Source organism: Anolis sagrei, chromosome 2 (genome assembly GCF_037176765.1).
Source record: "Anolis sagrei isolate rAnoSag1 chromosome 2, rAnoSag1.mat, whole genome shotgun sequence".
Classification (NCBI taxonomy): domain Eukaryota; kingdom Metazoa; phylum Chordata; class Lepidosauria; order Squamata; family Dactyloidae; genus Anolis; species Anolis sagrei.
The window spans coordinates 175,769,588-175,794,792 of NC_090022.1; the positions used below are offsets into that span (position 1 = coordinate 175,769,588).

A 25,205-nucleotide genomic window follows, 5' to 3' on the forward strand; every position below is an offset into this window, starting at 1 on the left:
ATTCCTTTTCTGTTCTCCCCTGGCAGCAGATCAGGCCTGCTCTGGAGGCTTGGCGCAGCCTGAGGTCAAGGGGACCACTGGCAGGAAGCCCAGGGTGTCGCTTTGCCAGGAGACTGATTGACAGCTGCAGGGCAACAGCCTGGCTTCAGTCTCCTCTGGCTGCTCCTTCACCTGCCATCATTTCTTTTCCTTATAGACCCAGTTTTCCGCTTGCATTGGACTATAGTATAAGTTTATTTATTTACCAGCCGTGCCCTGCCACGCGTTGCTGTGGCCCAGTCTGGTGATCTGGAAAATAATATATGTAATTTCTTTATGTTTGTAGATAAACACTATTTCTTGCTGTTTCTTTGTCAGTGTTGATGTGGAGAGTGTCTGGTTTGCCTACTCTGGAACATGCAACATATTATCCTTCTTTAGGGGTTCCTTTCAAATCTATATCTCTCTGTGTGAATCTATCTATATCTATGGCTGGATGGCTCTTTGTCAGAAGGGTTTTGATTACCTTTTCTTGCCCCGGTGAAGGGAGTTGGACTGGATGGCCTTAAGGATTTTATGTTGGTCATGGGGGTCTGCGTGGGAAGTTTGCCCCAATTCTGTCGTTGGTCGAGTTCAGAATGCCCTTTGATTGTAGGTGAACTATAAATCCTAGTAACGACAACTCCCAAATGTCAAGGTCTATTTTCCCCCAAATCCATTTGTGTTCATATTTGGGCATATGGAACATTCATGCCAAGTTTGGTCCAGATTCATAATTGTTTGAGTCCACAGTGCTGTCTTGATGTAGATGAACTACAACTCCCAAACACAAGGTCAATGTGCACCAAACTCTTGTAGTGTTTTCTGTTGATCATGGGAGTCCTGTGTGTCACCTTTGATTCAATTCTATCATTGGTGAAGTTCAAAATGTTCTTTGATTGTAGGTTAACTATAAATTCCAGCAACTACCGCTCCCAAATGACAAAATCAATTTTTCGAGTGATGGTCACTCCTTGGGTTAGTGGGTTTCTTGTGACCAAATTTAACGGCAATTCATCCAGTGGTTTTTGAGTTATGTTAATCCCACAAACGAACATTACATTTTTATTTATATAGACTTATTTATTTCCTATATTTATACCCCGCCCTTCTCCCCGCAAAGGGGAACTCAGGGCGGTCTAACAAAAGCATCATACAATGCTAGCATCATAAAAACAACCACAGTACAATCAAAATATTAAAAATTAAAACAACAATTAAAACAATTAATTAAGACACATCCATTAAAATTGGAATCCAAAAACCAGTCCGGGTCAATTCGTTGCCATAAGTTGTGTGATCTTCTTCCACTTGCTGCTCACTGATCAAACGCTTGGTCCCACAACCAGGTCTTGATTTTCCTTCTAAAAGACAAGAGGGAGGTGGCCAATCTGATATCTCTAGGGAGGGCGCTCCATAGGCGGGGGGCCACTGCTGAGAAGGACCTGTCTCTCATCCCCATCAACTGGGCTGATAGGTGTATTGTGTCCAAATTTGGTGTCAATGTGTCTACTGGTTTTGCGTTATGTTAATTCCACAATTACATTTTTATTTATATAGATTTCCGGTATTTTTACCCTGTCACTTCTCTACCCCCGAAGGGGAACTCAGGACGGCTTACAGTAGGCACTGATACGATGCCGGTACATAACAATTACAATAACAAAACCACAATTAAACATTATAAAACCACAATTAAACATAAATAATAATTAAACAGTACATAAACAATCATTAAAATCTCACATTATCAGTAGAAAACAAACACAGGGGTTAGCCACAAAATGTATACCATGGATATGCATCCTTTCCAGCCCATAGTAGTACATGGAGTAGCTCCTAAATTGGCAACATTCACATTTCTGTTTAGGGCAAACAGTTCACATGCACAAAAACAATAGAATACGTATTTTGTTACAGACATATGTACATGCCTATACAGAAATGTATATTTATTGAACCCAATGTTTTGAATAAGCCACGTTACCCCATTTATTATTTATTTATTTCCCATACTTTTACCCTGCCCTTTTCATCTTGAAAGGGACTCAGGGTGGCCTCACAACCGGCAGCAAATTGTGGTATTTGATTGAGTGAATAGAAATCCTTCCTCAGAGGCAATATATAGTATGAACTGTATACAATAATATACCATGTGTACCAAATGTAATCAGAACACACACACAAATCTCCCCAATGAAAGACTACAAATCAGCTATTAAAAGCTGTACTATTTGGAGGTTTTATAAGACTTGCTGAGCTCATGTACATGAAGCACTCTGACCATAAAAATTAATCAATGACAAAAACTTGGCAGCAGTTAATTGCTGCATCACGGATTCACAACTCAGCTATTCTCTGGATAATGGTTTCTAGGGGTTGGGAAAGAAACTTAGGTGGATTAGACTTTCATATCTATGTGAAGGTCTGGGGATTGTTTTTAATGAGGAAGGTTTATTAATACTGTCAGGCTTTGAGTGGACAATTATATTCCACCCAGATTTCTTGAGTTAAATATGGCAAGGTGGGCACTGTTCCTGCCTTTTTTGTTTACATGCACTGAGTGGGCTCCATGTATTTCATCTCATTAGAGGCTTGCAATGATTCCTATTTATGAATCAGGTAAAAGAGCTGGTCCTTCTATTTACATGCTAGTTGAGTGTTTAAATATTGTTATTAAGTCGTATGCTAGCCATTTCTAGACCAGGGATGGAAAAAGGCCACCCATTTGGTCCCAATTTGGAAATTCTGAATCCCCATATCACACCGAGGTTGCCATACAATGGCTGAAAACTCCTGCAAAGTGCAGCTGTTTGGCTGCCTTAACCACCCAAGGCACCAGGGCCAGAATTTTTTTGGGGGGAGGATTGAAAATTTCGAGGGGGGGGGGAGTTGAAACCTGCCTCTTAGCTCAAGCTGAAGCAAAGAGCACATCAGGGGGCAGAGCAGCCTTCAATAGCCTGCAGCTCCGCCCCTGTCAACCACCTCCACCAAGTCTGGCCTCCTTAATGAGAGCATTCAACACCCCCCCCCCCCAACTTAGTTGCTTCGCTACATTGGCTATTGCTGCAAGTAATGACAGTGTGAATAAATTGTCAATATTTGCTTGAGATAGTGCTTGCAGTTCTGGAGGGACTCTTAATTTTTTGCATCTCATAGACTTAGCATGGGGATTTGGTTAACCAGTTAAAATTCATGAGTAGACCAGGTTTATTTATTTTTAACCTGAAAATTTTCAGGTGGGTTGAACCCCTAACACGCCCCCCCCCCCCTTCGCTACAGGCCTGCAAGGCACTCAAAACATATGTGAAAAATATCAAAAATTAAACCAGAAGTAATCTGGCATCACCTCTGGTTGTATTTACAAACGTGTATATATCTTCAGATCACCTGATTTATGGCACCCCATGAGTTTCATTAGGTTTTCTAAGCCCAAACAGGTGATGAACAGAGGTGATTTTCTATTAAATATAGTATGATGCACTTGGTATTCCTTGATGTTCTCACATCCAAGTACTAACCAAGAATGACTCTGCTTAGTTTGCAAGATCAGACTGGGTTTTGTGCCGTCAAGGTATTTAAGCCTATACATTTTTATATCTGGGAATAATATTTCAGTGTGTAGGCTTTTGGAGAGCCCAAGTGTCATATGTCATAGCAAGAGCGCAAGAGAATGTTACATCTTTTTTTATGTTAATGTAGATCAGCATGTACCAATCTTTAATGCTTCAATCGTAAAGGTTTTAATAAAAAACTATAAAAAGCGAAACTCTGTATGTGCTTAGCGATTTTTTATCTTTATAATCTATTGAAACTAAACTTTTGAAAAGTACCTTGGCCTCCCAAGCTGTGTGCTCAGGTTCCCTATACACTTAAAGACTTGACAAATTTCTGTCTCAGGCTTGGATAAATGAGTTGAACTTCTGATTCAAAATGTTTCTTGTGCTCAAAGGACAGGCCACCTTGACTCTCACTTGACTCTCTCATTCTTGTTGACATGGACAAAGATAATAGATGAGAAACAGCTTCCATTCACGCTATGGGTGAGATTGCTGTTGTATGCCTTCACATTGTTTCTGATTAATCCTGAGGAGGATCTATCCTAAGGTTTTCTAGGTAATATTGTTCAGAGGAGAGTTGCCTTTGCCTTTTTCTGAGGGTGAGAGTCATCCAATGGGTTTCCATGGCGGAGCAGGGATTCATACCCTTTAGAGTAGCAATCCAATGCTCAAACTATTGCACCATGCTGGCATTTAATTTCCAATTACAAAATCACATAGATGTAGTGTCTCATTTCACAGTCATTAGACTAAAGAGGTAAGTTTTTCTTTCTGAAGATTATTTTATTAATTTAGATATTCCAATATAGAAGGAAGCATTTACTCTGGCCAAACATGGTATGATGCTATCTGCAGTATGAAACAAAAGATATAATAAAATGCCATTTTGTGTATGTTCTTATGCTGTAGAGAGAATGAACATTGTAGGACAATTTTTGTGCATTGTTCATACTCTTACCTCCAACAATTATATTACTCAGATTTTTACAAAGTAAAATTATTATTATTATTATTATTTTGTTCTTATCCTGCTTTTCTCTCATGGGTGGGATTCAAAGCAGCATACAATGGTTAAAAAACAGGAATTACATAAAATACACATTCAACAAAACATCATAACATCATAAGCCAATTAAAGCAAATAACCCGCTTACCTAAACCATATACAGCAAATTAATAAATTACAACATATACCATTAAAGCATTCCCTAACCTCGGGCCATTGAGATTATTCGTAAAACAGGTTATACTAAGAACTTGAACATTTATGAAATCTGAAGTGCTTTGATCTGATTTTCTGGCTAATAATTTCTTTCAGATTGCAGCAAAGACAACCAATTTCTGTGCAGAAGCAATAAAAAATTAGAGTGCAGGGTACAGCATTTAAAACATTACTTCTTTATACGACTGTGTACATAGTACTGTAAATATTTTGAATTCAGTATTGTATTGTATTGTGCCTTGGGCATGGTCATTGACTGAAATAAAGATTAATCTATTCATTCTGTGGTTCATTCATTCTTAACATTTAGAAACAGTTCTGCTGACGGCATCCTTATCCACATGTTATGTTTCATTTTGGATCAGTCAATTACACCAGGAAACCTCTTGCTCTGCATACTAATCTAACTGTAAAATGTTTAAAAATGTTGTAAAGCAATGCTTTTGGGTTGGAAAGATTAGCCGTTTACAAGAAACGTTGCCCAGGGGACACCCGACTTTATTTACTCAAGTCTTCGAGGAGGCTCTTTTTGTATCCCCCAAATCAAGGAAAAGTTTCATGAGAACCACCATTCCTCTTGATGTTTCCTGAGCAACAGCAAGAGTATCCCTGTGGGCAGCTAAACCAAGAAATCCCAACTGGATAGCCCCCCTGTCAGTGTCTGCCTGCAGGGGCAAACCAAGAATGGGCAACTTGGAAGTCCCTGAACAGACTCAGAAGTGGAGTTGGCAGATCAAAGATAACCAGGCTATATGGGACCACATAGAAGAATTCTCCACCTTGTGAACTGTGGAGCAGAGCAAACAACTCAGCATCTGTATGCTTGCCCAAAATACCCTGCCTTATGCACAGAGAAAGAACTGTTCAAAGCTACAGACAATGTGGTCACTATTGCCCATTTTTGGTCCAAAGTTATTTAGCTGCTTGTGTTCCCTCTATTTTATCAGTTTTATACTAATTTATTTATGCAATGCTTTTGACACGAAATAAATAAATCGAACTGTAAACTTCCATTTACATCTTTTACTTTCCTAGAACAGATGGCTGTACCTTGCAATCCTTCCCTTTGTTCTACAATCTAGGTAGTTTCTGAAGGATAAATCTGTGGCCACAAAGCATGAATGGTTGCTTTGTTGGGGTGAAGGTTGTGTTGCTGCCACACTACCTGCCTCTGCACAACCTTCAAAGAAGAGTAATTGATGACCAGGAGAACCTGCCATGAAACAAGAAGGTGGTGGTTGCAGAGGTGTAACAACAAAGTGGGCAAATGAGGGCATTGTGTTCTCATGTAAGAATTCTGTCCCCCATTCATTTTCCTTCTGTCCCCATACTGGTAGTTCCAATCATTATAGTAAAACTACTTGCACAACATGCATTTACCGCTCTTATTTCACTTGCACAATTATTTTGCATATGGGAACTATTACATTTTAAATTTATTTACTTTTAGGGAAGTCTCAAAACTTATTTTCTAATTAAAATGCATAATGTAAGAGTAATTTTTGTCATTCCTCACGATGTCATTCCTCAATAAACTTATTTTATGAAGACCAATGCCTTTATCTTTCCCACTCCCCCATTTTTCTACACATCTGAGTATTTACTAAAAGCGGAGAAATTAGGATACTGTTAAAGATTAAAAGTTGGGAGACTTAGTAGACCTATGAAACCCAATTCATCTCTTGTGAGGTGGGATGAGGAAAATGGTAGAGTCCTAACACTGTTCCAATAAAAATTTAAGTGTGACTCACACAATAAAACTGCCCAGTGGATTGAGCTCCCCATTAATGAGCAAGAAGAAATGCTGCATTCTACAAAAAGAGTTCAGTTTACATATATTTCAGAGCATGAAACCTGCTACATAAGTGTTTTATTCCATCCTGTCTGCTTAAGTTTGAGTATTTAATGTTTGCACATTGCTTTTTCAGATAAAAAAGGGGATATAACACTAATATAATGTACTTCACAAAGAAGAAGTGAGCTAAAGAAAAGGAAAGAGGAAAGCAGGGGGGGGGGAGGCAGTTGAGCCATGTGCTTATGGCCACTCTATAAAATCTATTGGGGTCAATGTTTTGTAGAGATTTCAGGTGGACCACAGATAAGGAGGTCCGCGTTTGGTAAGCCTCTGCTAAACCAGATCAGCCAAGATTTAGGACAAGCACCCTGGGTTGAAGGCAAAACTACAGAGGTTTGTTAAAATTTGGCCAAATAGGATGCAAGTGCAAGCAATATGCTTCAAAAGGTACAAGCACAAATTCACAGAAAAAAAATAACATTTTATGCAGTTCTGGCAGCTATTCAAATGTCCCTCTCCCTCCTCTGATTGGTTGAAAAGTGGGGCCAGGTTGGATTTCTGCAGGGATTAGTCGAAGGTTTTCCTGATGTCACAGGCAAAAGGGGGGATCCCCGTGGTGAGAAGAATAGTGGTTGGTCAGTTTAAAGTTGCAATCGTTGTAGAGATGTCCCCTAAGAAGAAACAAACGAGGGGGAAGTGATGGTGTGGGCATACAGATGAGTCCTTGAGTAACTTAAGTGTCCAGATCTGTTGAAACAAAGAGTGCAAGACAAGATGTCAGTTCCAAATAATCAGTGGCCTGGCTGCCCATTCAGGAAATTAATGAATGAATGTTTGCTGAACCTTCTCCTGTTGGAGTAATAAGCCCTTGCTTCAGTTAAAAATGGGCAAACATTCTGAGCTCATCTTGTTGACAAAGGAGATCATCTGTCTTTACATACATACACAAAGGTCTTGATATTATCTCACTTGGGAAATAGCTGGAGGGACCCTGACTGCAATCTCTGTTTCCAAAGGATTTTACAAACTGAAGACACAGAGGAAGTAGCAGTTTTCAAGAGACATTTGATACATTTGACAAATTTAAGAATTGACACAGTATACAAGTAATACAAGATATACATGAAATATTAATTAGATACATTCTTAAAGAGTTAGATTTGATGCAGTGGTTCTCAACTTGTGGGTCCCCAGATGTTTTGGCCTTCAACTCCCAGAAATCCTAACAGCTGGTAAACTGGCTGGGATTTCTGGGAGTTGTAGGCCAAAACACCTGGGGACCCACAGGTTGAGAACCATTGTGATAGAGTTTGGGATACAGCTACTGCTAGGTCCTTCCTGAGCCTCTAGCACAGTGGTTCTCAACCTGTGGGTCCTAGGTGTTTTGGCCTACAACTCCCAGAAATCCCAGCCAGTTTACCAACTGTTAGGATTTCTGGGAGTTGAAGGCCAAAACATCTGGGGACCCACATGTTGAGGATCACTGCTCTAGCAGCTTCGACATTTGCCACTTCGAAATCACGGCATTTTTTTAAAAAAATAAAGAAACAATCATATCTCTTGCTTGAAGTCATTTCATTATTCTTGAACTTTTGAGGAGGGGGTGGCTGAATAACAGTTAAATGTGTCTGTTTCCATACAGCACCCATGGTGGATCACGTATCCAAAGGTGAATCCTCTCAGCAGTTAGAAGATTCCTCAAGCCAACTCCTAGCGGCAGTGAGTGACCAAAATATGTTATCTGAATTTCTCCTCAGGGCATGTAGCTTTTTTAGGAAAATCTCAAGCACTATCTGCACCAGGGTACAGAAAAGGACAAGCTGCTAACCTGTAACTGTATTTCTTAGAGTAGTCATCTGTGAACAGAGACGGCCCTAGGTAATTTTCAACGGTAAGCAAACAGTATTTTGGTGCCCCCCCCCCAACCAATCATTGATATATATTTTCTATTTGTCGTGGTAGTTCTGTGTGCCATATTTGGTTCAATTCCATCATTGGTGGAGTTCAGAATGCTCTTTGATTGTAGGTGAACTATTCATCCCAGTAACTACACTTGCCGCACTTGCTCCCTTGCCTGGCCCACTTCGGTCCGGGGGCATGCCTGAAGACCCCAGCGTGTGCACCAAAAGTCACCTCTTCTCCTGACTTTCTCCTCAACCATTGGGACCAAGAGAGAGAGAGAGAGAGAGAGAGAGAGAGAGAGAGGTGGAGATGCCACCTTTCCTGAAGGTAGGCGCAAAAACAAAGGAGGGAGCGGAGGTGGGAGATACCTCCAGCCAGAGGGGCTCTCTCTCTCTCTCTCGGTCCCAACGGCTGAAGAGAAAGTCAGGAGAAGAGGCGACTTTTGGTGCGCACGCTGGGGTCTTCAGACACGCCCTCGGACCCAAAGCGGGCCAGGCGTGGTGGCTCCGCCCCTTGGCCCACCCGCGGATTGGGGAGAGGAGAGGAGGGGGGTGGAGAGCCGGGGGAGCGGGAAAGGGAGCCGGTCATGGGGAAGGGATCGAACGCGGAGAACGATTGAGCGCCAGCTCTGCTCGTGCACCCGGTGGCCGGGTGGAGCAGGAATGAGAGGGGCTAAGCGAGGCTCAAGGGCCCGGCCCCTTTGGGAAGAGGATCGCCCGGCAGCGAGGCAAGAAAGCCGAGGCTCCTCCCGGACTGCTAGGGCTGTTGTGAGCTGAGGGGGCGCTCTTCAAGTGGCGGTCGAGGGGCATTTACAGAGGCGCCTCTGCGCCCCTGGCAAAAAAAAGTGTTCTGTGACCGCTTACTTCGCGTAATGGATGAGCCGCCCCTGTCTGTGAACTCATACAAATGGGCTATCTGTACCTGAGCAGTGCACTTGTCAGAACTGTCTAGGGCTATTGCATACACCCAGGCCCGTAACCAGGATTTTGATTCAGGGGTGGGGGGGGGGGTGAGTCTGAGTGAAAGAGGGTCTACCCTAGCAAACCTTTTGTATCATTACCCCAATACCCCCATGCTATATTGAGTATGGTGATCAGATCATGATATGAATAAACATAACAGTTTAAATAATGCACCAGTAAGGCCTTCTCGTGGACCACCATGAAAATTTGGGGGGGGGGGGGGCTGAAGCCCCTCAAGCCCCCCCCCCCCCCCGGCTACATGCATACACCTTTTGGAAGTAGCTCCACCCATCCTTGAGCACCTCACCAAACGTACCAAACCAAAGCAGCAGTAGTATCCAGGGAGCAAATGAAAGATAGGATACAATGATGGGTAAGTTCACAGATGGTCACTTGAAGAACTATAGTTATATGTGGACAAGTTGTTCTTATTTGTGATTTCTGTAGACCTTGTATCCAGGGGTGGCTCAACCCATTACACAAAATAAGCATTTGCAGTATAGTTGATTTTGCCCAGGGGCGCTCTTGAGGCGCTCTTGGGGGAAAATAGACCTTGACATATGCGAGTTGTAGTTACTGGGATGTATAGTTCACCTACAATCAAAGAACATTCTGAACTCCACCAATGATGGAATTGAACCAAATATGGCACACAGAACTCCCACAACGAACAGAAAATATATATCAGTGATTGGTTTGGGGGGGGGGGCAAAATACTGTTTGCTTACTGTTGAAAATTACCTAGGGCCACCTCTGCTTGTATCTATCCTGTAGTGCAAATTAAAAATCATGGGCTAGTATTATCATTATGAACTCAAACTGGAGGAGCTTTCTTAGCCATTTCATATGCAACATGAGTGGTGGCTACCCACTTGAAAAAACAATGAAGAAAATTAGCAAATAATTGTATAGAGTTTTGAAAAGTAGCAGTAGTAGTCAATATAGTAGGCAAAGTCTCTTCTGAAATCAAGGCCATGTAAATGTTGTTCCAAATCCAAAGTAGTGTGCTGCATTAAGTCTACTGCAAAAAGGTTTATGTGAGAGCTCTAGAAAATTCTGACTGAAGCATTATCAGGCACAAATAACCCATTTGTGTGAGGATAATAATAATAATAATAATAATAATAATAATAATAATAATAATAATTTTATGCAATGCTATCTCCCAAAGTTTACATGGGACCAAGCCCAGCAATACAGTTAAAATGTAACACATCCAAATGCATAACAACAAAATAATAACAAAAAACAATATAAAACAAAATAAAAACAACATATATATAAAGAAATATATAGAACAAACATCAGAAACAACAATAACAAAATTCAATGTCTCGTTGTGGGTGGGTGGACTGCTGTAACAACAATAGATAGAGCTAGTGAATAAAGTGTATATATCATATAGCAGCAATAAGGATAAAAGCAATTAATCATTATAACTTTGGATACAACAATAGTAAAGTGCAAGGACAAGATTTTTGGGTCCTAGCTGGGGCCAGCTATCCAGGGAATTGCCTAGTGAAAAGAAGAACAGCCCTGCTATACCTTTAAGATAAAAAACTAATTCAGGGTGACATGGTTTGGTGATATCCTGATGACAAGGACATGTATTTTCCTAAGGATCAGAACAGAAAAAGGTAGAGGTGTGATGGGATCAAAAACCAATCTTTCTTATCAAGCATCACCTCCAGTGAATTTGGAACTCTCCCCAAATCCTGGCCTTTTTGAGAGACTTTTGCCCGCATTCCTATCCCACAGGGGCAGGAATATAAGCAACCATACTCTCCACACCTTCCTCTCTCTTTCAAAGGGACCCTTTATTTTTTTATTTTTTTAGAAGATTTCTATACCGGCCTTCTCAATCTCGACGAGGGACTCAGGTCGGTTTACAATACATATCAAATACAATCAGATAAAACAGCAAATACAACTCATTACATATTAAAATAGTACAGCTCAGTACAGTAAAAACCACATCATTAAATCATTACAGTTTCCTATGCCAAATCGCCAATCCAGTCATGGTCATAATCATATTCATAGTCGCAGTTCATTCTAATTCATCACAGGGAAGGTTCCAGGTTCAATCTTTGAATGCTGCATTCCAGAGCCATGTTTTTCATGATTTCCTGAACGTCAGGAGGGAGGGGGCAGATCTAACCTCTATTGGGAGGGAGTTCCAAAGCCGGGGAGCCACCACCGAGAAGGCCCTGTCTCTCGTCCCCACCAACCGTGATTGAGAGGGTGGTGGGACCGAGAGTAGGGCCCCCCCGGAAGATCTTAGTAGCCTTGATGGCTCATAGGGGAGAATCCGTTCGGACAGATAAACTGGGCCAGAGCCGTTTAGGGCTTTATAGGTCAACACCAGCACTTTGAATTGTCCTATCCCACAGGGGTATAGGAAATAGCTAGTGAATCAGGAGTTCTCCATGAAGCAAACCAAGAAACAAAAAAACCTCCAAAGTTTCATATACCTTTTTGGCATCTGCTTCCCTTACCCATAAAAAATTGAGACTGGGAATTGAATCTCATGCACACACAGCAGATGTTGAAATATCAGTGAAAATTCAGTGCCTAATCATCAGGTAGTAGGGAGAGGGAGGCAGAGAAAGATGGTGAACACAGCTAAATTCTATAATTCCATTAGGAGCTGTGATAATAGGCCTGCTTAGCTTGGTTCAAAGAATCCACAAGTGATGGTAGTGAACATCAGGTATCAGTCCGAAAGCAGACTTCACCAGAGGAATGGTCTCTTGCATTCTGTCATTTTCCCTATTCCCATGTTATTGCAGCTACATATTTACCTGTCTATCTATCTATCTATCTATCTATCTATCATCTATCTATCTATAAATGCTCTGTGCATAAACAAAAAAGAACCAATGAATGAAACCACACCAAATTTGGCAACAAAACATCTCACAACACAAGGAGTGACTACTATCTCTCAAAAAACTATGATTTTGTCATTTGGGAGTTGTAGTTGCTGGGATTTATAGTTCACCTACAATCAAAGAGCATTCTGAACTCCATCAACAATGGAATTGAACCAAACTTGGCACACAGAACTCCCTTGACAAAGAGAAAATACTGGAAGGGTTTGGTGGGCATTGACCTTGAGTTTGGGAGTTGTAGTTCACCTACATCCAGAGAGCACTGTGGACTCAAACAATGATGGATCTGGACCAAACTTGGCACAAATATTCCATATGCCCAAATATGAACACTGGTGGAGTTTGGGGAAAATAGACCTTGACATTTGGGAGTTGTAGTTGCTGGGATTTATAGTTCACCTACAATCACAGAGCATTCTGAATCCCACCAACGATATAATTGGGCCAAACCTCCCACACAGATCCCCCATGCGGGCCACAGCAACGTGTGGCTGGGGATGGCTAGTGTGTGTGTGTGTGTGTGTGTGTGTGTGTATATATATATATATATATATATATATATATAAATTAGTTTTGAATTACGTGGTTGCCATTGTATTGAGAGAAGGGACACATTGAGTGTTCTAAGAGAAGGCACAACAGAGCATACTGTGGGATGGTGTAAAATATTAGTATTAGCCATGGCAAAGTATATTCTGGGAAAGTTCAAAATAAGGATAATCCTATACATAGAAAAGGGGGTCACAGTCTGAATCTAGCTGCTGGTTCTTACTACAGCAGAACCATTTAATTGTTGGAATTTACGTGCTGACCTACCAAATTTCCATTAATTGAATGCATCTGCTTTTGGAAGGTCACAACTGAATTTGGGCTTTTGTGTGATTGGTGAATGGAAATCACTGCCTCTTCCTGTGATCCTATTGTCTCTTTACTTCACCCTTGTAGCCGACAGAGTCCAGTCGGGGGCGCAGTGCTTCTCTTGCTTCCACCTCTTCCCAATCCTCCTACCGTAGTCAGAAGGATGCCCTACGCCACCGCATCCTACACTTATCTGAGTTGTTGAGAGTGGAGAGGAACAACCGAGATGATAATACCTCTTGTTACGTGGAGCTGGTGAGCAAGGCTGACCGGGAGAAGGCCCCTTCTATCCGTCAGGCCTTTGAACGCATCAACCAGCGCTCTTCAGCTAATATTGCCCATCTGGAACGGCGCCTACAAGATTGTTGTGCCCAGCTAAAGAAACTCGAGCAGAGGGTTCTGACTCCTCAGGAGAGTAGCACCAGTACTGCCTCTATACAGCACCAGCCACAACCACACATCTTTACCTCGAGGTCGAGTTTCCCCCGACTGCCACCCTTTCATCTACCCAGGATCCGTAATACAGAAGCAGGAGCAGCAGAAGAAGTCAACCTCCCTCCCCTCTCTGAAAGCAAGGAGACTTGCCCTGTTCCAGAGCCTGTCCCAAAGCAAGCCCTCGAGGAAGAAAGCAAGCAGAGGCTTCAGGAATTGAAGAGTCAGTTATTAGAGCTCAGGGAAGACAGTAAAGCCCTGGAGGATGTATGGCACAGGTTGGATGAAGCATGGAGGGTAGACAAACTACAATTGATGGATCTCCTGCAGGAGGAGAAGAAAAGGTGGGCACCCATATTCTTGTGAGCAATGGACTCCATAATTCCATCTCCCTGTCCCCATATTCATACATGGTGCTGTTTTCTCTTCTTTCTGCTCACTTTTGGAAGTAGTGCCCATGAAGTAAATCTTTAAATGCTACTCTTCCTCAGTAATAAAAAAACACCTATTACTGAGTGTGAGGGGTTTTTGATTATTAAATGTATGCATCTCTGATAAAAGTGGTATAATTGCCCTAGGGTCACACTTTGGACTGAACTATAATTTCCCTGTGTGCATCTAAACAAAAAAAAATAGCTTCATCCATACTGATAATCCAGGAGTAGGGTACCAGGCAAGTGTCCTTCTGCACTACACAATTATAGCCCAGTGACTCCACTTTAAATCCAATGGCTGCATTCTATGATGTTCTGGACCTTCTAGTTTGGTTAGGTTCTCAGTGGTGTCAAACTTGTGGCCATCCAACTTCAGTTTCCTGAATTCCTGTCCATTTGACAAGCTGGCTAGAGCTTCTCGGAATTGGAGTCTGAAACATTTGACAGGCCACAAGTTTAGCACCTCTGCTAAAGGCACTGAGAATTCTCTGTTGCTGTTAATTGTCATCACGTTGACTTTGATTTATAACAAAAGACAACAGCCCTGCTCAGGTCTTGCCAACTGAGGATGATGGCTTTTTTGGATTGAGACTTATATACCTACGGATAGGTGAGGGTAATATAGCCTTCCTCTTTTCTTACTGCCTTCCAGCTTGCCAAGGATTATTTTCTTTTTGAATGAGGCATGTCTTCTTATTGTATGTCTCAAATACAGCAGTCTTAATTTAATCATTTTGGATTCTAGAGAGACTTCAGACTAATATCCATTAATATGTTGTTGTTGGGGTTTTTTGGGTATCTAAAGAGCCCTCATCCAGAACTACATGTCAAATAAGTTGATATTCTTCCTATTTACTTTCTTGGCTTGCTAGCTTTCAAACCCGTACATAGAAATTGGAAATGTGATAGCATAGACTCATAGAGTATCCTAACTTTGGCATTCAATGATATAGAGTGAGAATTTTTTTTAAAGATAGTGAAGATAAAGTTCCATGGAAGTATCCAGTATCCATGGAAGTATCTTCTTAGGTGATCCCTCGTAGTCTGAGGATGATGGTCCTCCAAGGTTCTGTCAGTGAGTCTGTAGGTGACTGTGGAGCCCAATTCTTGATCTGCATCTTCTCCTGCAATGAGGGCATTGGTTTCCAGGTGGAAGGTGGTCCTGGTCGGGGTTGGCTTGATGCACCTTTCTCTTGACATGTTTCTCTCTTTCGCCCTCCATTCGTGCCCCTTCAAACTCCACAGCCCTGCTGGTCACAGCTGACTTCCAGCTGGAGCGCTCAAGGGCCAGGGCTTCCCAGTTCTCAGTGTCTATGCCACAATTTTTAAGGTTGGCTTTGAGCCCTTTTTTACATCTCTTTTCCTGTCCACCAACATTCCATTTTCTGTTCTTGAGTTCGGAGTAGAGCCACTGCTTTGGGAGATGGTGGTTGTGCATCTGGACAATGTGGCCAGTCCAGCGGAGTTGATGGCGAAGGACCATCGCTTCAATGCTGGTGGTCTTTGCTTTTTCCAGCACGCTGACATTTGTCCGCTTGTCTTCCCAAGAGATTTGCAGGATTTTTCAGAAGCAGTGCTGATGGAATTGTTCCAGGAGTTGCATGTGACGTCTGTAGACTGTCCACATCTCGCAAGCGTAAAGCAGGGTTGGGAGGACAATAGCTTTATAAACAAGCACCTTGGTATCCCTATGGATGTCCCGGTCCTCAAACACTCTCTGCTTCATTCGGAAAAAGGCTACACTCGCAGAGCTCAGGCGGTGTTGAGCTTCAGTGTCAAAGTTGACTTTTGTTCATCCAGTTCATGATTGAATGAAAATGTATTGTTGAAGGCTTTCATGGCTGGATGGATGGAAATGGTTTGATGGGTCAGATTACAAAAAGATGCACAGCACTGATTGATGTCTTTTCCTTCTACCAATCCCTTGAGCCGATTTGTACGGTACTTTAAAAGTGTAAATTAAAAACAATAATTCATTGGAAGTGAGTGAAAAGAAGGAAAACCTAACCTGGTTTGCTTGCCTGGCAGAAATCCTGTGAGCAAAATCACAATAACACCTTGAGCTTTTTTTCTTCTTCTTAAGCTTTATCTTCTCACTACCGCCATTTTCTGGGCCATAGAAAGGGAAAGCAATGGATAATCAAGTGGACTGCAATGGTGAAGAAGACAAGCAGGTCTAAGAAGGCCACTGCTAGGACATAGCAATGGCCTTCTTAATGCTCAGCACTGGATCTGCAAGATTTGTGCTGGCACTCAAGAAATTTTTATGAGCTTTGTTTTTCTTAACATTCCCAATATTTATTTTCACTGCCAATGAACTACAAGAGAAAACTTGGCTGCAATCTGCTTTAAAGTTTAATTAACATATGGATTAATTCAACTGAGGAGCATATCTACCCCATGCCACTGGTAACATGTCTTTTCCTCACAAATACACTTCTCACTATGTTTAGATTCAGTGCTCTTTCTGCACAAAATGTCTTTGTTCCAATGTACTCCTAAATCCAAATGACTCCCCAGGATGAGAGCACTCCTCCACTTCTTGACATCGCAAGTGTCAAATGAGGAAGCAGAGCCAACTTGGTCCTAATCCATTTACCAGTAGTGAGTTAAGCTCCGGCTGTAACAAGATCAGCCAGCTGGCTTGAGCCAGGGTGGGGAACGTGAGAGAGAGAGTGGGATCAGACTGTTAAACCTCATCCAGTCCACCCCCTTGACTATGCAATTCTCCTTCAGGCGCTATAATCTGGAGGTACAAGTGAACGATGTGATCCAGATCAATCTCAATGAGATCACCAACCTCAAACATGACTTGGCTTGTACTGAAGAGAAGATGGTGTACCAGTCTTATGAGAGGTCTCGGGACATCTGGGTAAGGGGCATCTAAATTCAGAAGTCCAGGTTATATATACTCTATTGTTGGGTTATGTGTATTATATTACGAGAACTGGGGATTGGGACACTAGAGGAGGGGGTTGGTTGCCATGACAAGGGGAATGAGAAATATAGCTAAGGAGGAAAATGTTACACAATGCTCAAACTTCAACAACCAGCTTTAGATACAGAATTATATTATTGGGTGAACTTGGCAAAGGTTGTATTAACTGTGTCAAAGCCGGATGTCAGGAAACTCAGAGGATGCAGGTGATTATTAATAGAATGTATTAGAATGCAGGGGGAAGGATTTACCAGCATTGACCTCACTAAAGAGCCCTGCAAAGGGCATTCTGCATTTCGGGATAGTACTTCTTACTGCCAGACATAGGAAGTGCGGGCTGTGGAAGGTCCCTAGATGCCCCCACATGGAAACTCTTAGAAACACCCATTCACCTCATTCTAAGAATTCAGCCCTAGTGTTATTTCTGTTAATGAATTATCTTACATGTATTAACAATCACTAGGATAGAAGGAATGGGATATGCAACAAAATGGTGTAGTGTGGAGCGTTTTCCTAAATCAGAATTTTCCCCAAAAGGCAGTCAGCAGTCTGTAGCCTCTGAACTTCTTTGTATGCTTTTAAGAAGCCCCCACTCACCCCCATTTCCCTGAGCCTGTTTCTTGTGTATGCAGGCATGTAGCTGGGGCGGGGCGGGGGGGGGGGGCTTGAGGGGCTTCAGCCCCCCCGAAATTCTCATGGTGGTCCGCAAAAAGGCCTTACTGGTACATTATTTAAACTGTTATGTTTATTCATATCATGATCTGACCACCATGCTCAATATATCCCATATGCATGGGGGTATTGGGGTAACAAAAGGTTTGCTAGGGTAGACCCTCTTTCACTCAGACTCAGCCCCCACCCCTCCCGAATCAAAATCCTGGCTAAAGGCCTGCCCAGCATCATTATCTTCTCTAAACTTTCCTTTCTTCTCATGATGTGGCCAAATACTTCATCTTGGCCTCTACTAGTCTTCCCTCCATTGAGCAATGGGGGTATTGGGGTAACAATACAAAAGGTTTGCTAGGGTAGACTTTCACTCAGACTCAGCCCCCCCCCCATGAAACTCAGCCCCCCCCCCGAATCAAAATCCTGGCTACGGGCCTGCGTGTATGGATTCTGATTACACACCAAATGACAGTAGTATATGACAGATACCACAAAGGGAAGGAGGCGATCATGTGATGAGTCAAATGATACTTGAGTTAGCTGAGACAGAACCCACCCATGTAAGGGATATGTTCCCTTGAGATCCTGACCTCCTGCTTTCTTCGTCTCTCTTTGGCAGGAGGTGCTGGAGTCCTACCAGACTCGGCTGGCCAAACTGGAAATGCAGCAACTGACCCAGCAACAAGAGGCAATGGAACTGCCCCAGGCCAGTGTATATAAACTTTACGGGCAACTTATGAACCTCCTGCTAACCATTGCCGCCATTTTCCTGGTGTGTGCTTCCACCATTTCAACCTTTGCCCTTCCGCTCTTGCGCACTCGCTGGCGTGCCATTACCACTCTTCTTGTGGTTATCATCATAAGTGCAGCCTGGAACTATTTTCCTCACTTTGCCCCATCGGAATGGAAAACGTGGCTCCCCTCCACTTCATAACCAGGGAATTAAAGGCACAGGCATTTCCTCACCCGTTACATTGCTTTCCAACATTCCCTCATACTTATTTATTTATTTATCTATTTAAAAACCTCTACATGTTTATTTATGCCCTAGTCTTTTTTTAATTATGACGGGTCATTTAAAAAAAAAACTAATGCTGAGTTCCAGCATCTCAGATTGGTCTAAATGGGCTACAGGGAGTGTAAGGGCTGTGTGTCCATTCTTGATGAGAAAAGACATCACAGGCAAGACAAAAAAGACACACACAGAGTTCGTATCTACATATTTGAATGTGCACACATTCTGAGTTCAATAGTCTGGGTATGGAAGGAAACAAATGAAACCATATTGCTGTCTAACCAAGCTGTGGTTCTGCATGTCTATCTAGCCTAGGAGGTGTACACAGGAATTTCCCACGACATTGTGGCATCTGGATTGGGAAATCCAAATCAAATTCTACTACGCCCTAATTAAAAAGAGGCCTCGTCTACTACAGTGTGTGGTTTATGCAGCTCCCCTTTGTGTCTCTTACCTTGGGTAACATTTTCTGTGGATAATGTCTCATGTGTCTGATGTATTCCCCGCCCTCCAATTTTTTTAAGTCATGGTCCCTCCAAGTTCTCCTGTTTGAAGAGCCATTTGACCATTCCTCATACCTGTAAACATATATTTGCTAGCAGTGAAAGCTGGTCCTTCTGGGTCATCTCTCCACACAGTCTGCAATCATCAAGCAGACCCCCAACCTCTGCCTCCACTGCAGTCACCACCCACCACCACCACCACCTCACTCGCATGCGTAGATGTAAAGCAAACACTTCTGGGCAAAGGGCATTCTTTGGGTGTATCAGGGTTTGTTTGTTTTTGGTAGGATAAGAACAGAACTTATATACAGAAGTTAAAAATCTTTATTCTCTATCTCACTCTCACTGCTGCAGATTTTTTTTGGTCATTTTCCCCTTTGCATTTCTAGCTAGATGTCCCAGGGACACAATAGGCTTTAGTATCAAACACTATGTACAGAATGGTTCCAGTTGAGCCATGCTGGGGAGAAGCACAAAGCCCCTGCAATGACTGAGGTGGATCGTGCTGAGTCTCGTTGGTTCTACCCATGTCAGAATCATGCCCACTTTCAACAGAACTAAAATTCAATGCATTCGACCTGGCTGAGGCACAGACACCTCGGGGGACAAACTTTCTCTCCTCCCAGCCCCCCTTCAATGCACTCCCTGGCACCAGTGAAAACTTCATAGGAGGGGCAGAGCAAAAGGGAACCAGAATATGGCCTGTGTTGCCAAACTGTGGGTAATCTTCGCTCTTGGGACACAACGTCAGTCCATCCGGTCGGAGGATGTGGATCATGGGGGAGGATGCGGGTGCAAGGGCAGATTCACTGCTAAGAGGGCCTCCAACAGACTTGCTTTACAAAAGCGATATGCTTTCCACAGGGAACCCCCTTTATTCTGCTCCTCTGGGGAGAAGGGGGAGGGGTGCACGGGAAGACTAGTGACCTTGGGCAAAGTATGTTCAAACAACACCTCCTGGAAATGTTGCAGAAATATGGGATAGTTGAGCAGAGAATTCCTCACCCCTTCACCCCCATCCCAAAGCAATTCTGAGAGGAAAAACAAACATTTCCCTCCCCCAAATCACCAGGGGAGAAATAGCAGCATTCCCAGCTGAGGGAGCAGTATAAGTTCAAAGAAGAGGATCTGTAGAGATGGCAGGCCAGTATTTCATATTCTCAAAGGGAATCTGTTCAGCAGCGGTCAGTCCAGGAGGAAAGAGGAAGTTCTCACTGGGGCTCTCCTGGGAGGCAGAATCTCTGGTCTTTGTGGCTATTCAGGCAGGGGGCTCTTATGCCGGTGATACAGAGGAATTAGAGACAGAAGAGACCTCAGTGCGGGAAGTGGAGGATAATTCAGAGCCATCATCCACCTTCTTGCCAAAGAGCTGCATTATGCAGTTACGGAACTGCCAGAAGAAAAAAGAGCAAATGGGAAGGAGGAGAGAGAAAAAAGTTGCGTAATTAGCTACTAGAGAATGAATCCACTCTAAAACTGGTTTCTGCTTCCTGCAGAATTCTGGGCTTTGTAGTTTAGTGAAGCTGTTAAAGGCTCCTCCCTAAACTACAAAATGAGCTCTACACATCTCCAGCAAGTAACTATCATAGCAGAATCCCCTGGGCCAAGAGTAGGAATTGGATGGCTATCCAGATATGATCAGACTAAAAATCCCTTCTGCATTGGCAGCATAGCCAATGAGGAAGGATACTGGAAGCCGCAGTCCTACAACATCTGGAGTGCATCCTGTATATTGTGTTCTGTCTAACCCACACAGCCCTCTCTTTTCTAGCTAACCCTATCACAGTCCACTTGAGGACACAGAAAATTACCTGTCTGTTCATGAAGACGTAGATAATTGGGTTGTAGATGGTGGCGCTCTTTGCAAAGTAGGCAGGCAGAGCAGCTGCAAGGGGGTGGAAGGCATAGCCTGGGTTGGCAGCAGCAAAACAGGCAAAGATCGTATATGGTCCCCAGCAAAAGATATAGGCAATGATCATGACTACCACCATCCTTGACACTTCCTTCTCAGCCTTCTGTGTAGATTCCGACTCTTTCTGCTGGGCAGCAACCTGTGCAAGAGAAAGGTAAGGAGTTGGATTACAAAGGGCATAACATTTGTGATGCAATGAGGAAAGAGATTCAGTTTGCCTAGGTCAGGGGTCCTCAAACTAAGGCCCCACGGCCAAATACGGCCCTCCAAGGTCATTTACCTGGCCCTCACTCAGGGTCAATCTGAAACAACTTGAAAGCACACAACAACAACAACAATCCTATCTCATCAGCCAAAAGCAGGTCCACACTTCCCATTGAAATACTAATACGTTTATATTGTTAAAATTGTTCTTCATTTTAATTATTGTATTGCTTTTAAGTGTTTTTTGCACTACAAATAATATATGTGCAGTGTGCACATGAATTCACTCATGTTTTTTTCAAATTATAATCTGACCCTCCAACAGTTTGAGGGACTGTGACCTGGCCCTCTGTTTAAAAAGTTTGTGGACCCCTGGCCTACGTTTTAGGCTTTTCTGGTGTTGTTGACTGCCTTCAAATTCTTTCTGACTTATGACATCCCTAAGATGAACCTATTGCAGATAAGGTTTGTTCAGAGGTAAGTTATCATTGTTTTCTCCTGCGGTAGAGAGTGTGACTCATCCAAGGTCATAGTCCAGTTCTCAAGGGACTAAACCACACTAACCACACTAGCCTAGCTGGGGGGGGGGGGGGGGAGAACCCCTTGGTAAGACACAGCCACTCAATTGCAAACAGGGCATCTTCTAATAGGCAAAATAATGTTAATTAAGAAGAAGGGAAAGAAATCCAATGAAAATTGCGGATAAGCCTCTTGGAAGGTTTAATAGGGATTTAAGAACAGTCTAGGGCCAGATGCCAGTATGCTGTTAAGGATACAAGTATATAGAGAATATCTTACAGAAACTGATAATATGAGCAAGGTTTTTCATAAGAAAGGTGGGTTGTCAGGGATATCACTAACCAAACATTCCCAGAGGGGGGCCCAGTTTGGAATTCAAATATGAAAGATGTTACATGTCTAAAGAGGACGGGAGTTAGTAAAAGGGACAGGATTAAGGTGAAGCGGCATTCTTGGAGGGGTGGGAAAGACGTAGCTATTCCACTTGGGAGGCAGAATTGTAATTCAGTGTGAGTACTTACCGCACGGATAGCCAACCACACTTGCAGGTAGCAGAGAACGATGACACTCAGGGGAATGAAGCAACAGGTGATCATGAGGACAATCATGTAAGACTGAACACCGGGGTCATCACTGCCACTGAATACATCTGGACCACATGAGGTCTTCAAGCCATGGGGCCAGTACCTAGAGGATAGGTTGGAGAGACAACATATAAAATACCCTTGATACTCTCCTAGTGCTGTTTGTGTTCACGACAACTGACATTCATTCCAGGAAAACAGAAAGAAAAACGCAAACTTGCAATGTAAATTAATTTCTGGAAAATGTATGTTTGACATTCACAGGACACAAGAGCAAATATTTGAAATGTTCCCAGCATCTTGAAATGCCCAAGTTTGAGCTCAATACCCTTGTGCTGATTTTCTGCTTAGAGCTTTGCAGCTGCACCTGTCTAAAGTTACTTCTGAAGTCCTATAGGCTAAAGGAGACTGTGCGCTCTCCTCCTTGTTTCTTCCCAGCAAGGAATGCCATGACCAACACCACTGAACAGTTTACTTCCTCAACTCATCTGCAGTAGAAGCAGCTCACCCACAGCAAGACTTCTGAGTGAGTTTAGCTAACCTCATAGAATTTATCTGCTGAATACAGAACACTGTATATAGTCACATCTTCCCCTGTATATAGTCACAAATTCTGAGAGTGTCTTGGGCCACAAGATGATCAGACCAGTCCATACTCCAGGAAATAATGCCAGGCTGCTCACTGGAAGGATATTAGAGGCAAATCTGACCTTTTTCGTATTGGCAGCCTTTCCTTCCATGCCGACCATTCCCCCCGCTAATGTTGCGTGTCCTAGTCCCTCCACCTCACACTCACCTACTCCAGCCAAAGATGGGTGGTGCTGTCCATACACAAGACCACACCCAGGAGAAGACAATGCCAGCCATGGCCAGTTTGGCATCAAACTTGACATTTCCAAAGGGCTTGCAGACAACGACCCAGCGTTCCCAAGAGATAATGGCCAAAGACCAGAGAGCTGTGATGCCTATGGAAGAGAGGAGCACAAGAGATAGCTGTCACTAGCAAGGAGCGACATGGATTTCAGAACGGCATCTACACTGGGATCATGGGAAGAAAGGATCCATCTTATTTTCTGCTTATCTCCTACCACCTTTTGTGAACTGCCTTTTTCAGATACTAAAACAGAAGCATTAAAAAAGAAGTTATGGGTGCTGTGGCAGGCCAAACAAAACCTTTGTTAAATTCCCAGCAATTGATTCTTGGAGTGCAAGGGATTAACATGCATGAGGAAGCTAAGGACAAAGCATAGGAGGAGAATTAAATATTCCTTCTCTAGAAATTCCTGAAAAAGAGAAGCATTGCAAAAGGAATAAGGGGGTGGGGTGGGGTCTGAGATGACAACAGAGGAGCAAGATGTCATTTCATGGGAGGGTAAACACATGTATGAGGAATATTGACATGTGGGAAGGATTGAAGCTGAAACATGGAAAATAAACCATCCATTTGTCTCTTACCACAAGCTGACACGGTGTATCCCTCCAGCACACACATAGGGTGGCCAAGGATGAAGTAGCCAGAGATCTGGTTGATGACACTGATGGTACTGGCAATAACTGTCTCACCCAGATCAGCTATCGCCAAGTTCACCAGAATCCAGTTCAGAGGATGCCGTAGCTTCTTGAATTTGGCAGTGGCCACCAATACCAAACCATTGGTGAAGACTGAGGCAATGACCACAAAAATCATCCAGAGAGAAGTGATGTTGTAGACCCAGCGTGGCGCAATGTGATAGTTTGGACCGTCAAAGGGGCCTGCCAGAAAATGGAAAAGTTAGGAGTTAGAAGGAGCCTCACCAGTACAGCAATCGCCAAACACACATCTACCAGCAAGTTACTTTGCCAAGAAAAGACTACTGTGTCTCATCCTTTCTCAGTGTCCCTATCCTTACAGACTATTTGGGATCATTCTGCTAGGAAAACCGAGACATTTACACCTCTCCCTGACTTGTACACTAAGACTCCTGCATACTTGCACCTGCATTAGCAACACTTTCTGAAGATCTTTTTAGATGCTCTCTCAATACCACTGACAAATCATACATCTGGAACACTCATCCCCATGACCTTTGTGATCTGGGTTGTAAACATCAAAGAAGCCTCCCACCTTAAGGGAAACCCAAAGTCCATTCTCCAACCTTAGGCTGGACCCATGTGTTTGGATACCCCTGCTGGGCTCACCCCGGGTATTGTTGCTGTTGGTATAAGTGAACACGCTATCTCTTGTGGTGTCGTCTTCATCATTGCGCCGTCGGGCAGCAAATACTGCCACATCCCAGGCTTCCGTCACGGCCCCTGCCATCTTCCTTCCCGCCTGCTACCAGTGCTTGTTGTTTTTTGCCCCTTTCCTATTTCCTCACTTTCCTTCTCTTCCTAGTTTCGGTCTATCCCCCCTTTTCTCTCCTCTCTCTCTTCTTCTCTTCTTTCCCTCTCTACCGCTCAGTCTCTCCCATCCAAACGTCTGCGGCAGGGCCCACAGCACTGCCCATTTTTATACCCACCCCCCCAGGCGGATTAAGCCCCTGGCTTGGAGAACAAGATCCTCAAAGCCCTTAAACGTTTTATCCCTTAATTGGGCTGTGATTTGGCCCCCTCCCTGTGTCATTTTCCTGCTCCCTCTCCCTGGTCGCAACAGTATGAATGGCTCATGCTTGTCCTGCGTCACCCTGGGTGTATTTGCTGGACACTTCAGGTGAGGGATGAGCACGGAGGGGTGATTAGGGAGTCAAAAGAGCTCAGCTAATCCCTCTCAAGAATGGTTCTTCCTTGCAATTTCCTAATGGCCCATTT

At 43.2% G+C, this 25,205-nt stretch overlaps 2 protein-coding genes across 2 annotated transcripts; one reads left to right on the forward strand and one right to left on the reverse strand.

The window, feature by feature from the left end:
- The first annotated feature begins 8,098 nt into the window (after positions 1-8,098).
- Positions 8,099-18,667, forward strand: TEX28 (testis expressed 28). The gene is made up of 4 exons (XM_060759752.2): positions 8,099-8,314; positions 13,299-13,987; positions 16,814-16,949; positions 18,301-18,667. Exons 1-4 carry the CDS (start codon positions 8,243-8,245, stop codon positions 18,613-18,615), a joined length of 1,212 nt encoding a protein of 403 aa, XP_060615735.2. The 5' UTR covers positions 8,099-8,242; the 3' UTR covers positions 18,616-18,667.
- An 833-nt stretch (positions 18,668-19,500) lies between these two features.
- LOC132767849 (red-sensitive opsin) lies at positions 19,501-24,904 on the reverse strand. The gene is made up of 6 exons (XM_060763209.2): positions 24,597-24,904; positions 23,874-24,170; positions 23,215-23,383; positions 22,356-22,521; positions 21,011-21,250; positions 19,501-20,589 (listed from the first exon to the last, which is right to left on the reverse strand). Exons 1-6 carry the CDS (start codon positions 24,715-24,717, stop codon positions 20,473-20,475), a joined length of 1,110 nt encoding a protein of 369 aa, XP_060619192.2. The 5' UTR covers positions 24,718-24,904; the 3' UTR covers positions 19,501-20,472.
- Between the last annotated feature and the right edge of the window lie 301 nt (positions 24,905-25,205).

Coding starts and splice junctions, on each gene's coding strand:
- TEX28 (XM_060759752.2), top strand. CDS start 8,243: ATGGTGGATCACGTATCCAAAGGTGAATCCTCTCAGCAGTTAGAAGAT. Junction 8,315..13,298: donor CAAGCCAACTCCTAGCGGCA/GTGAGTGACCAA, acceptor TCACCCTTGTAG/CCGACAGAGTCCAGTCGGGG. Junction 16,950..18,300: donor AGAGGTCTCGGGACATCTGG/GTAAGGGGCATC, acceptor TCTCTTTGGCAG/GAGGTGCTGGAGTCCTACCA.
- LOC132767849 (XM_060763209.2), bottom strand. CDS start 24,717: ATGGCAGGGGCCGTGACGGAAGCCTGGGATGTGGCAGTATTTGCTGCC. Junction 23,384..23,873: donor ATACACCGTGTCAGCTTGTG/GTAAGAGACAAA, acceptor TCTCTTCCATAG/GCATCACAGCTCTCTGGTCT. Junction 20,590..21,010: donor ACGTCTTCATGAACAGACAG/GTAATTTTCTGT, acceptor TTCTTCTGGCAG/TTCCGTAACTGCATAATGCA.